Raw genomic sequence first — 12,152 nt, forward strand, 5'->3', positions numbered from 1 at the left:
GTCAGTTACATCTTACAAATCTAAATGGGGTTAGAATTAGCCATAAATATGAGACCCATGGGAACTGCTGATTTGGTTGAGGCTGTTTCCCAAGGTCAGTTAAAACTCAAGGAACAACAAATACATGTTTGAGTGTATGGCTGTGTGAGACAGATGCTTCATACAGCTCCCAGCATTTAGAAGTCCAATGTTTATTTTCCAACTTAAATGCCTGAAAGGCAAGCTGCTGAAGAATAAAACCAATCACTTTAATAGTAATAATAAATAATTTAATGCATGGTAAAGTTCTCAGATTACTCTTTAAATAAACTAGTAATATTAGAAAAAGAAAAATACACTTTCCCATATGATATTTCCACAATACGAAAGCTTTCTTAGAATAAATTTTACTATCCAACTGAACTAATGTTTTTACTGGCTATAAACAAATGACGAGAAGCTATACTTCACTAAAATGGTAGTGAATCCATCACATTCTGTGTAAAATGAATGCTTAATTTTTAATTTTCATGTTATAGCCAGTTACTGGCTATAAGTCTCATGCCACACCGGCATACATGGTCTCCTTCAACACCTTCCTTTTCCCACTGGTACCACTCACCCGATCTCTTGTTAACGAGAACAACTATTCTCTGCCTTATTAAGGCAAATATATTGCATCTGTTCTTTTTTTAGCTCCACAGCAGAGGTAGGGAGTACAATTAAGGTATAGACTAGTTTCACTTTGAATTTACAAATGCAGGTCAAATAACGGCCTGTTTACATGCACCAGTAACCATTAAAGAACACAGCTAAACTGACCCCTTCAAGATTCCTCTTGAGTTTAGATGTGTTAGTGAGTAAAACAAGCTTCTTCACAACATTTCTTCTTTCTTCATTTCTATTTTACTTTGCAGGAGCAAAAAATAGAGCAGATACCATCTTATCCAGGAAGACTGCAGGATGCACAAAGAAATGATGAGAGATGAAATCCACTTAAACTAGTGCAAAGGTCTTGCACGTAGTTAAAGAAAATAGAAAGGTTACTTAAGTTTTCAGGCTGTTTTGAGGGAAAGAACAACAGAGAAGCATGGCACATGAAGCTGGCATGAGAAAAGTAACAGACTGGAGCATGGGTGGAATAGAGCATTAAGGATGAAGCTGTGTAGATAATTTTGGATAAGCTAAGAGCAGAAGAAAGGAGCCATGTGCTTTTGAAGTTCATGCAATGAACACGGACTTAGTAGTAAGGGAAAGTAAAGCAGAGATTTCAAAGTCAACAAAACATGCATCAGGCAAGATGCATAGTTTTCACAAGAGTGAAAACAGTTGTTAATATATTAAGATGATAATAAAGAAGGAGGTAGTAATGTTCTAGGAGTACAACACTGTTATAAATATACCACATTTTCTGTTTAAAATACTGCATCACAGACACTATTTACAAGACTTTTACATCTTTAGAAGTGTTTCTACCAAATGAATAGCTCCCCACCCTGGGATTACTGATAGACAGGAGAAATCCATCTCTTCTAGGTGGTGAGGAATATGAGGAGTCCTTCCACCATTACTCTGAAAGATAAAACAGTACATTGTTAACATTAAGATGAATCTTTAGTTAGATATTTCAGCATATTCCTTCCTGTCCGTTCTTCACTGCGTTTTCTATGAATACTGTCAATATATAAGGAGAAAAATGATATTGAGAAGTAGAGCTTTAGTCTTGTTTCTCTCTTGTCCCTTGAAAAAAGTACCAAGAAAAATCATTATAAGTGACACACAAATCTACTTATGGTGTGGCTCATAGGACTTCTATACTGACATTTCATCAAGACAAATCTAAATGTATTGGAATCACTATCTAGTCATTGGTAGTTATTGGTGATCATCACCACCTAGAAAATCTGTAAGAATGAATATTTGGTTTCTTTAAAAAGTATCTCTATCTATAATAAATTTTCTCTAAAAACTCCGGAAAGATAAAAATCAGGAGGATTTTTCATCCTTGACTGTGAAAAAATAATCAAGAATAAACTGCCAAATTACTTATCCTGTTTCACTTGGATTGAAATTTTTTTATAAGCATTCAGACATGAATATGCAAACAGGAGACACAATTTCAGTTATTTGGCTCCCCTTTATGGTACACACAAGTATGAGGACATATTCTTTGTATGTATAAAATGCAAGAGGAGATCTGACAAAGTTGCTTGGAGTCTTTATCTAACCAGTGTCGTAACTATAACCGCTATTCATCAGAAATAGTGAATCCTAGGTTGATAATCTAAGCAAGACTTAAAACTGAATATTTTATGATTTTCTTAATACTATTGTGCAAAATATATTTCCTAACAAATCTCAACTTCTTCTGAGCAAGAATACCCCTCTTTCAAATAAATACATCCTCTCTTTGTAAAGAAACAGTCCCTCTAACATACAGCACTTACACGTTAATGTGAGAGAAGTTGGATCAAGCTTTAATGTGTCGCATTCTGATGTCTCGGGATTAAAAGTATCTTCTTCATCATAAATATTTTGACGTAAAACATTCCTTATAAAATCTGGGTTCATTGTGTTTTCCATAAAACCCTCTGTTGATGGTGGTACAGAAAACTCTAGCTGATAAAATACAGTGGAGCTTGCATTACTGAAAAACAAACAAAGTCAAGTATGAATGTTTTCAAGTCACTAATGGATCTTTTCTTTTTTGAGAAGATTGATGTTTCGTAGCAATGTTGGTGTGGAATTTTCTTTTTAAACTTGCTCTGAAGAAAAGCATTATAAAAGAAAATTGCCATAAAAGATTCCAGTTTCCTCTTTCTCAGAGCAGCTCTTAACATTAACAGAAACTAGGCACATACCTGAAGCCAGACTGAGACATGATTTCAAATACACAAAGGGCAAGTGAACATGTGTCCTAAGGGGGTGAGGTTTTCAGCACTTGTGCCTAAAAAGTACATAACAATAAGAGCAGAGTTGCTGCAATACCTCACACATAGGATTGCTAAGAACCTGTCATAAAATTTGCTTGCCTGCTAGAAGCACCTGGCACAACCTAGCTACGATCCTACCCCAGATCTGGAATGGACTGTGTAAACCACCAAACTGGAGTACATCTATGGGGATTTCATTGTTTATGGTCTACCAAATCCCCTACCTACAACTCCAGTTACATATTGTACACCCAGGATTTAAGATATCAAAAAAGAGAAGAGAAGAGAAGAGAAGAGAAGAGAAGAGAAGAGAAGAGAAGAGAAGAGAAGAGAAAGAGAAAGAGAAAGAGAAAGAGAAAGAGAAAGAGAAAGAGAAAAGAAGAGAAGAGAAGAGAAGAGAAGAGAAGAGAAGAGAAGAGAAGAGAAGAGAAGAGAAAGAGAAAGAGAAAGAGAAAGAGAAAAGAAGAGAAGAGAAGAGAAGAGAAGAGAAGAGAAGAGAAGAGAAGAGAAGAGAAGAGAAGAGAAAGAGAAAGAGAAAGAGAAAGAGAAAGAGAAAGAGAAAAGAAGAGAAGAGAAGAGAAGAGAAGAGAAGAGAAGAGAAGAGAAGAGAAGAGAAGAGAAGAGAAGAGACAGATCATCTAGTCACGATATTTGTGCAGAACTACAGCTTTGTGTTTGGTTTCTAAATTATGATTTTTTACCTGTAAGGCTCACTCATTCAACAGAGCCAGCATGCCCAAAGCTGGCAGTACAGGAGAGGACGTTCTCCAATGTGCCCTCATAACTACCCCCTGCCCCAGCCCAGGGTTGGCATTTTCCTCTGTCCATGTTCTTTCAAGGGTCTTGGGCTTTATGAAAATCTCCTTTCCATGATTTTCCCCTGCCTTTCTAGTCTCTTTTATAGCAGTGCTTTTTCAGAATTCCATAGGGAAGTTCACAAACCACCTTTCCTTGCCTCTCTACTATCTCCCCATGGCAGGATCATGCTTCACCTGATCTTTCCAGACCCACATTTCCTTCTGCTGTTGAGCCTCCTTCTTGTTTAAAGTTCATGGTAGATCCATAGACTAAAACTTTACTAGTGTCAAACACCAGTTTCTGCCAAGAGTAAGTTCTTCCCTCTGTTCCAGCTTGAAGCTTTCTGTTGCCTTTGTAAGCCAGGCCTGGATGTTTTTTCCCTTCTTCTCACCACTGCTGTTCCTCTGTCCCCAACATCCTTTAGTGGCTGTGCTTCTCCTTCATGTGTAAACAACTCCTGCTCAGGCCAACCTAGCCTCCACTCAGCCACCTTCTCTGAGTCTCAATCCTGCTCTATCAGTCTCTCCAACTTTGAGAGCTGCTTTGACATGTGCTTCTATTGTCCAAACTAAAATGGAGCTAAGGAAAGATCTAAACAGCAACACAATATTATTGTTTTGCCTTTCATTACATGTATGTTTCTATTGCTTTAGCTCTTTTGGGGACTAAAGAGTTCTCTCCTCCCCATGAACCTTGTTTATTTATTTTATTTATTTATTTGCATAGGCACGTGCATGTCTCATCAAAAGCTGAGAAATTTTGGATAATTTTTGTGACGGGAATTACTTACCTGTAATAAACCACCTGAGCTGACCTAAAGTAGCGTCCTAGAGCTGGAGATGAACTGTAGACATCACTTAACTTTGAGAGGGAAAGAAAAAGAGAAAGAAAAAATATTTCTTCCATTCAGTATCTGTTTTCCCCATGAAAGAATGTATCATGAATCATTCTTACAGTGTGTTTTAGGGGGGCATAAACATAGGTGCTGAAGGGCCAGTATCAGCAAATATCTGCCATGGAAAAGGTACACAATCCTTTTAAGTTTGACACACAAGTTAATCTGTGTGTTTGAGTGATTACTATATTACCCTAACACAATAGAGGCATTCAGGGTGAACTAAAAGTATGAGCTCATGTTGCTGTTTGCAATTTATGTTCTTTGGATTGGGTTTTTATTAAAAAGCCCTGCTACTCTTACTTGACAGAGGGAAGGGACTCTCTATTCAGACTCCCTTTCCACAATAAGTCTAAATCAGCACTGCCATGCCTGCTGAGCTTATTTCAGCTGTAACTCAGAACTGTGATGGCTCAATATAAACAACAGCTATAAACGCAGGCTGTCATCGTGTACTTACAGAAGAATGTGACAAACAAGGTTTTTAGCTGGTGTTGGGCTTAGATGACCTTCACCAGCTCTCTCCTAACCTAAATTATTCAATGATTCTATGAAAAAGGTGAACACTGCGTCCCAAACATTACTTAAATGCAGGAAAAATATCAGGTTATGGTTTTGTTTGTTTTTAATCAATGCAAATTGTTTGTGTCCTTAAAAACAGACAATTCCTTTTTCTAAATCAGGACTTAACTTATTCTAGAAAAAGTTTGGATTTGCAAATGGCCGAGTTATTACAGAGAGAAACAGAAACTTCTTAAAAGGAAATCTACATTTCAAAACCAATCAGTTTTACCAAGAATCACGTCAACACATACCCTCTTAGTAATGTCTTCAGAGAAAAGGTGTGGCAGACCACACATTAACTCCAATGTTCCTGAAAAATTGCGATAATTTCCAGTATTTAGTAGTGCATCAGTATCCCAATAGTCATCCTCATCTGTGTAAACATCTAAGATTCCAAAGGAGACAGAAAGGGGAGAGAAAAGTTTCATTTAGAAGAAGTGTTGAAAAAAACCCAGTACCCTTGCTTTCTCACAAATTTCCTAGGTTATGACTCTCAGGAGTAACAGAAAGAAAATGCAAGTCACTTGAGGAAAGGTTACAGCACATTGAGATCAATCACCCACCCACATTAGTTTAAATCTAGTTTAAAGCCCTATCTACAAGCTTGCAGGGCTTTAAACTAGATGAGAAGGGGAAGGGAGATATGTCAGGCTTGCCTATGACAAGTGGTGGGAGGACAGAGAATGGTTGGAGGGACGGGGTACTGGTATGAGCCCTCCACCTGCTGTCCAGGCGCAAGCTGGGGATGCCATGGCACGGCTGAAGTCCTGTGGAGATCAGTGGGAGGCACCTGAAGTAGTAGGTGTCAGGGACGAAACTTCTCCAAAACACCTTATAAGTAATAAAGGGTCCACTAAGGAGGTGATGTGACCGGCAGCCTAGCTGAAGTGCCTCTACACAAACACACGAAGCTTGGGCAACGAGAAGGAGGAGCTGGAAGCTACTGTACTACTGGAAAGCTATGATCTCATTGCTATCACTGAAACTTGGTGAGACCAATCCCATGACTGGAGTGTGGCTATCGATGGCTACAGGGCCGTTCAGAAGGGACAGACTGGGAAAGAGGGGTGGAGGCTTTGCTCTTTATGTCAGGAAAGGGATAGAATGTCAAGAGCTGTCATTGAAGAGTAACCACAAACAGATTGAAAACTTGTGGGTCACAATAAAAGACCGAGGAACCAACAGACACCTTGTGGTTGGTGTATACTACAGACCACCTGATGAAGGAGAGCCAACCAAAGAAGCCTTCTTCCTCCAGCTAAAGGAGGCTACACATTTGCAAGCTCTCATCCTACTCAGGGACTTCAACCACCCTGACATATGCTGGAAAAGTAGCATGGCAAGCTGTAGGCAATCCAGGAGACTCCTGGAGTGCATTGAGGATGTACTTCCAATACTTGGGGGGGGCTACAAGAAAGCTGGGGAGGGACTTTTCACAAGGCTTGTAGTGATAGGACTAGGGAGAATGGGTATAAACTGGAGAGGGGCAGATTTAGACTAGACATAAGGAAGAAATTCTTCACTATAAGAGTGGTGAGGCACTGGCACAGGTTGTCTGGGGAAGCTGTGGCTGCCCCATCCCTGGAGGTGTTCAAGGCCAGGCTGGATGGGGCCTTGGGCAGCCTGGTCTGGTGACATGCCCCTACAAACAGCAGGGATTTGGAACTAGGTGATCTTTAAGGTCCCTTCCAACCCAAACTATTCTGTCTCACTACATTTTCTCACTTAGCTACAAACTGGAATTACAATCTGATCAGGATAAATGTTGCTTGTTGACCGCTAGAATAAAAGCATTCCCAATCACTACTCAGCACACCACCCTCTGAAGCCAGCATCCCAGTCCCTTCAGTCATTTACAGAAGGAGCTTTAAAGTTATTATTGACAAAATCATGTTATATTAGATTGTACATATTGTACATTTTTATTAGAGGATTAACTAAGAACGAGATACTTACTAGAATAAAGAATTAGGCTGATGAGAATGACCAGGAAGAATACTAGAAAAATTGTAGTTATAACCATCCACAGTTTACACTTCCAGAAAACTATTTTTCTGCATGATTTCCAGTCATCTCTCTCCTAATTACAAAAGGAAGGAGCATGTTGATTAATTAAATCAGGTGGGAAAATTTATTTAAGCAAGTCTCCACTGTAACATTTAGAAATAAACCCCCCCACATAGATGGAAGAGTCTCATTGCTAATCAATGCCCTACAGAAGCAGTTACCACCCTTAAGTACTGCTGCAGGTGGGAATGTAGACCTGCAGCAGGCAAAACATTCACAGGCAGGCTATTATTACTTGAAAGAGAGACTTTGCCATTTGTGCAGAATTTCCAACTCCTGAATTGCCCATTAAGCTGAGGTGCTACAAAGGTACATTCGTGGCTTCCAATTTATGGGGTTTTTTTGTCTACAGCTATTTAATTTGTATGTTCTGCAAGCTGTGTGGGACTTCCCAGAATCATTCACCTCTGCTATGTTGATGATATTAGTCTGCATATCTCATGGATGCCATCACCCAAAGCAAGTCGAGGGCTATTCATGAGCTATTATTGCATTAAAAAAACACTCCAAAAAAAAATTAAGACTCTTATAGTAGACTCCTATTTTTTTCAGCAGATTGGAAACTTCAAAGCTATTGAGTATATTTATCTCACCTGTTCTAGGAGATCACAATTTTCAGAACAATTGTGCATGTATGTATGTTCACATAAGAGAGAAAGGAGAATACCTGCCTTTCATTTAATTTTTAGTAGGACTCAAGATCATCGCAGAAATTAGCATTTTAATTAGTTACTCTAGCAGTACTAGTATGTTTTAAAAGAATAGTTTAGGTGAAACAGCAAAATAAATAAAAAACTCCAACTTATTTTGTCCCACAGATAGAAGACTGAAGGAAGGACATGAAACCCCAAGTAGATCATCCTGCATTTTTAATTCCTCCTCCTCCTTCCCATCCACCACAAATTCTGCTCTAAACTGCGTACCCTTTATTACATCAGCACCAGGCAAGGAAAAGTACATGCTGTAGGCTATCTAGGCCACACACATTCATGCTGGCACGAACTAGTTGCTAGCTAGAGGCATTGACCCAGGTTACCTTCCTTTACTTTTTGAACTTTATAAGAGCTCAGCATAATAGAGAGCCTTTCATTGAATTTAACTGACATCCACCAGCTGGCTTAAAGCTTCTCTGGGGGTGGCAGATGAACAGGGAGAGAAAACAGATACCCACAGAAAGATCTCATAATAATAATTTCTCCAGGAGCGGGGGCAGAGAAAGGGAAAGTGTTCTCTGCAGACACCCCTGCATTCAGAACTTTGTTTTGGTGGAGAACAAAAGGGGAATGATGAATATGATTTTTCTTACAGTGTAATGTCAGGTGTGCCCATGTTTACACACATTTTTTTATTTGATTTCTAAAATATTTTAAAAGAATGAATCTTCAGTTTAATCCATGACACTAGCATATAATTTTGTATCTGGAAAAAGAAAAAAAGCCAGTAACTACTGCCTAGAGTACAGCTATGAAATCAGACATACTAATATCAGTTGAAACAGGCAGTTACCAAGCCCAAGTTTTGATTGAGCCACAAATTTAGGCTATTAAAAGAATGTAATTCTTAATCACGTGTAGCAAACTGGTTTGATCTCAAGCAAGCATTCGGTTCTTCAACTATCCCCTACCAGTTGGGCCAACACCCTCTGGACATTGCCCAGATACATCACAAGACTGCTGGGAGGGAGGAGCAGGAGAGAAAGTCTCTCCCCAGTGGACAAGGTAGTTCTTCTGATTAACCTGTCACCTGAGCAGGAAAAAAGGCATGATTATTTTCCAGCGATTCCTAAAGGGGATCCTTATAGGATAGGAGCCAATTGCCAGAATCAGCAGAAACAGAGCCCAAATAAAAAATCAGCTCTGGGAAGGGGAAGGTTGAACAGAAACTTAAGGGTAAAGTTTCTGAAGACAGTCAAGCAGATCTAGCTCACCCCTGTATCTCCTCCACCGTTTACTGTTCCTCTTTGCACCTCCCTAGAATTTTTCTGACCCTGCAGCAAGCCGGTACAGCTTACCAGGCAGGAGGAGAAGTAACTGGTCCCTGACATAGAAGAGTAAATGGGGGTATTGCCTAGCTGGTGGAATGAACCTGTGACAATCAGTGGGGGTCCCACAAGGAAGCAGTCACTGCTCTCAGCCAGGAGCAGGAAGGGAGGGGGTGGTGTGGCTAATACAGCTGAGCTGCCACAGATATTCCCTCTGTTCTTCAGTAAGAAATGAAAATCATTGTACAACAGCAGTCACTTGTGAGTATATATTACTCCTCTGCCAGTGTTGGCCCATTACATAGTTTTAAGCTAAATGCTAGAAACTACCTCCCTTAGGACTCACATGCTGATCTTAACCGAGATTTTGGGGCACACTATTCATAAAAATTTATAATTGTTACAACATAGAAATTAGTCAAGGATAAAAAAAGAGAGAATCCAGCATAGTCTGTTGCAGAATATCCGAATTGTGTTTTGGCAGTGCTGTTTTCTGATTAATTTGTTCTTGAAGAAAGCTTGCTTTTAATGTGGGTTTCAATTTTTCTCTTTTCTGGTTTTGCGCCCAATCCCACTGACAGCACGTGAGAAGAGAAAGCAAAACTCAGAGTACCAATTACAACTTCATTTCCTAAGTTAAAGTTCACAAACATCCAAAACAAAAAATAGAAAAGCTTAAAATCCCTCTCCAGTATTAGCATACTTCATAGAGAAGAAGAAAAGGAATATGCCTAACAGGTTTCAGCCTTTACTTTCAAGTGAATAACCTTTCTGTCTCCCTGAAACATCAGATTAACCCACCCCTATAAGAACATTCCTTCAAAGGCTTTTTCCTCTTGCTGTGTGGTATTTTCCCCAGCTGCAAGCATCAAAGGAGCAAATAAATTCCTACCTTTCTTGATTGGCCATTTAGAGGCTTATCCTGATCAGCCTCACTTTCCTTCATGTTATCTTCTTGTAATTCAATAATCTCATGCTCCTGACCAAAGCCTTGCCTTTTCATAGCTTCTGTTTCTGTGGGAAGACCTCTGTCTCTGAAGCAAGCACGGAGGCAACTCATTTCCTTCTGGTTTTAGCTGTAGTTATGGTCAGTAGCACTTCTGGTATGAGGCTGGAGACAGTAACAGGGAGAGTTGGGAGAGTTTTCATGGGAGTGATCCCAAAACACTGATAAATAAGGGGGATTCCTTGGAAGGACAAAACACGTCATCTGCACTAGCTACAGAGAAATGGGAGGCGGAGAAAGTATCGATTTGCCTAGTCACCAGAACTACAGCCCTCAGCTGTGCAATACTAGGTTTTCCAGTTTGTCCGCCTTACTGTACCAGCCATTGACATGCATAAGCAGGTGACTAAACCTTCAGCAATGCTGTCATTTGCTGAAGCAGTTTTTGAAAGGAACCAGGTAACTTTTTCTCCTGCTGTTAGCCAGAAGAGTAAAATACAATTGCTATTATCCGCACAGCTAAATGAAAAAATGTGGATCTTAACGGCACAAACCAAGTAAAGGATCCCATAGCTCATAGCTCTGTTGGGCTGTGAAGGGAACTTGAAATATCCATCAACATTTCCAATTTTAAGTTTCCTCTATAGTCAATAAAGGAATTAACACTACTGACTGTTGTCCCATGATTTGTCTTCTCACTAGCTGTTATGTAGCCTCAAATCACATCTGTCATTACAGAACCTTTTATGTCTGTTCACATACTAGCCAGCCTAAACCTGAGAAGCTCCTTCCATGTGAAAAATCAAAAGGACAAAACTGAAGAGAAGAGGAACACTGCCTTCAATTTCAGCCTGTGCTCTAACAGGGCATATTTTACGAAGATCATGGTGTGAGTTGAGATCTGATCTACACTAGCTTCCCACAAGAACGCTCCTGTGCTACTTATAGTCACTCACAACAAATTAGTGCAGCCAGGGGCTAACTCCTCCCTCCCACCTCTCCAGTATCCTTTCCATCCTACCTCCTCTCATTTCTCCTGTTCTGACTGCATCCTCGTGTTTCTCCTTCCTTCCCACAGAGCACCCCTCTCCCCTCCTGATCAAACGGGTTGGGCAGACAGCCGGTAACTGCACTCTTACTCACTCTCTTGTCCCAGCACAGAGAGGATCGTGCATTAAGGAAGGAAACAAAGCCTCTTTGTCCAACTCCTCCCCTGCTGGCTGAGTATCCACTCACATCACTGCTCCTTCTTTTTCTTGCCACATACTGAGGATGCTTTCCCCTCCCAGATTTTCTCTTTGTGCAACTCATCTGGCTACTGACTTCTGAAGCATTGCCAGGAGTTCAGATTCCTGATGTTATGTCACAGCCATCCAGGCAAAGGCACTCCACAAAGCTGAGCGCACAGAAATACAAACTGATATCTTACCTTTTGGTTCTGCAGAATCCTTAAAACTCTGAAGGACTGAGAATGAAGCCGAGCAGTCATCAAGATCAAAATGTGTATCCAGATACACAACATTTTCCTTGGGACATGTTTACTAGAAAAGCGTTTATGTGCTGATTCTCAGTACTTCTGCTGGACAAGAGCTTAATTAATTTTCATTCACAGTAAAAGACCTTGTCTTCCTACTGAATTGTGTGAAACCGAAACAGGTTTTCTAAGTCAAATGAGTTAATGATTACAGATCTCACTCTGCCAAAGCCAAAGTCCTTTTATTTACAGCTGTGCAGAGCTGCTTGCAAATTCTTGAGTTTTTCATCTGGGTGTGCCTTTCTTGCATGTCAAGTAACTGACCCCTCTGACGCATAATGATGAGAAACTCTCAAGGAAACTGGGAAGTCAAGAACTAATCTGAACTTTCTGGCCTAGGCTTTTATCTAAAACAGAACAGAAGGAAAACTGTTTTCTGCTGTGGTGAAGACATCTCTAGTTTCAACATAAGGAAAAGAAACTTGTGCCCTTAAATGTGTGCTTTAGTAAAACAG

The 12,152-nt window shown here is 40.0% G+C and overlaps 1 protein-coding gene across 3 annotated transcripts; it reads right to left on the minus strand.

The window, feature by feature from the left end:
• Nucleotides 1–263: 263 nt before the first annotated feature.
• C1H3orf52 (chromosome 1 C3orf52 homolog) lies at nt 264–11,832 on the minus strand. 3 transcript variants are annotated; one of them, XM_009557211.2, is made up of 7 exons: nt 11,593–11,832; nt 10,110–10,328; nt 7,126–7,249; nt 5,421–5,554; nt 4,501–4,571; nt 2,427–2,626; nt 264–1,551 (listed from the first exon to the last, which is right to left on the minus strand). In XM_009557211.2, coding segments are annotated over exons 2-7 (699 nt in total). In that variant the 5' UTR covers nt 10,278–10,328; nt 11,593–11,832; the 3' UTR covers nt 264–1,549. The 3 variants fall into 3 exon arrangements, with proteins under 3 accessions (XP_009555506.2, XP_053944379.1, XP_053944371.1); XM_054088404.1 differs by lacking the exon at nt 11,593–11,832 and adding an exon at nt 11,307–11,325; XM_054088396.1 differs by lacking the exon at nt 11,593–11,832 and adding an exon at nt 11,185–11,302.
• Nucleotides 11,833–12,152: the final 320 nt, after the last annotated feature.

The sequence above is a fragment of the Cuculus canorus genome, chromosome 1 (genome assembly GCF_017976375.1).
Source record: "Cuculus canorus isolate bCucCan1 chromosome 1, bCucCan1.pri, whole genome shotgun sequence".
NCBI lineage: Eukaryota > Metazoa > Chordata > Aves > Cuculiformes > Cuculidae > Cuculus > Cuculus canorus.

What these genes read in the sequence shown, in the direction of transcription:
- C1H3orf52 (XM_009557211.2), bottom strand. Translation starts at nt 10,277, where the DNA reads ATGAGTTGCCTCCGTGCTTGCTTCAGAGACAGAGGTCTTCCCACAGAA. An exon ending in CAGCCTAATTCTTTATTCTA is followed by an intron (nt 5,555 to 7,125) that starts GTAAGTATCTCG and finishes TTGGAATCTTAG; the next exon opens with ATGTTTACACAGATGAGGAT. An exon ending in GCTCAGGTGGTTTATTACAG is followed by an intron (nt 2,627 to 4,500) that starts GTAAGTAATTCC and finishes TTTGTTTTTCAG; the next exon opens with TAATGCAAGCTCCACTGTAT.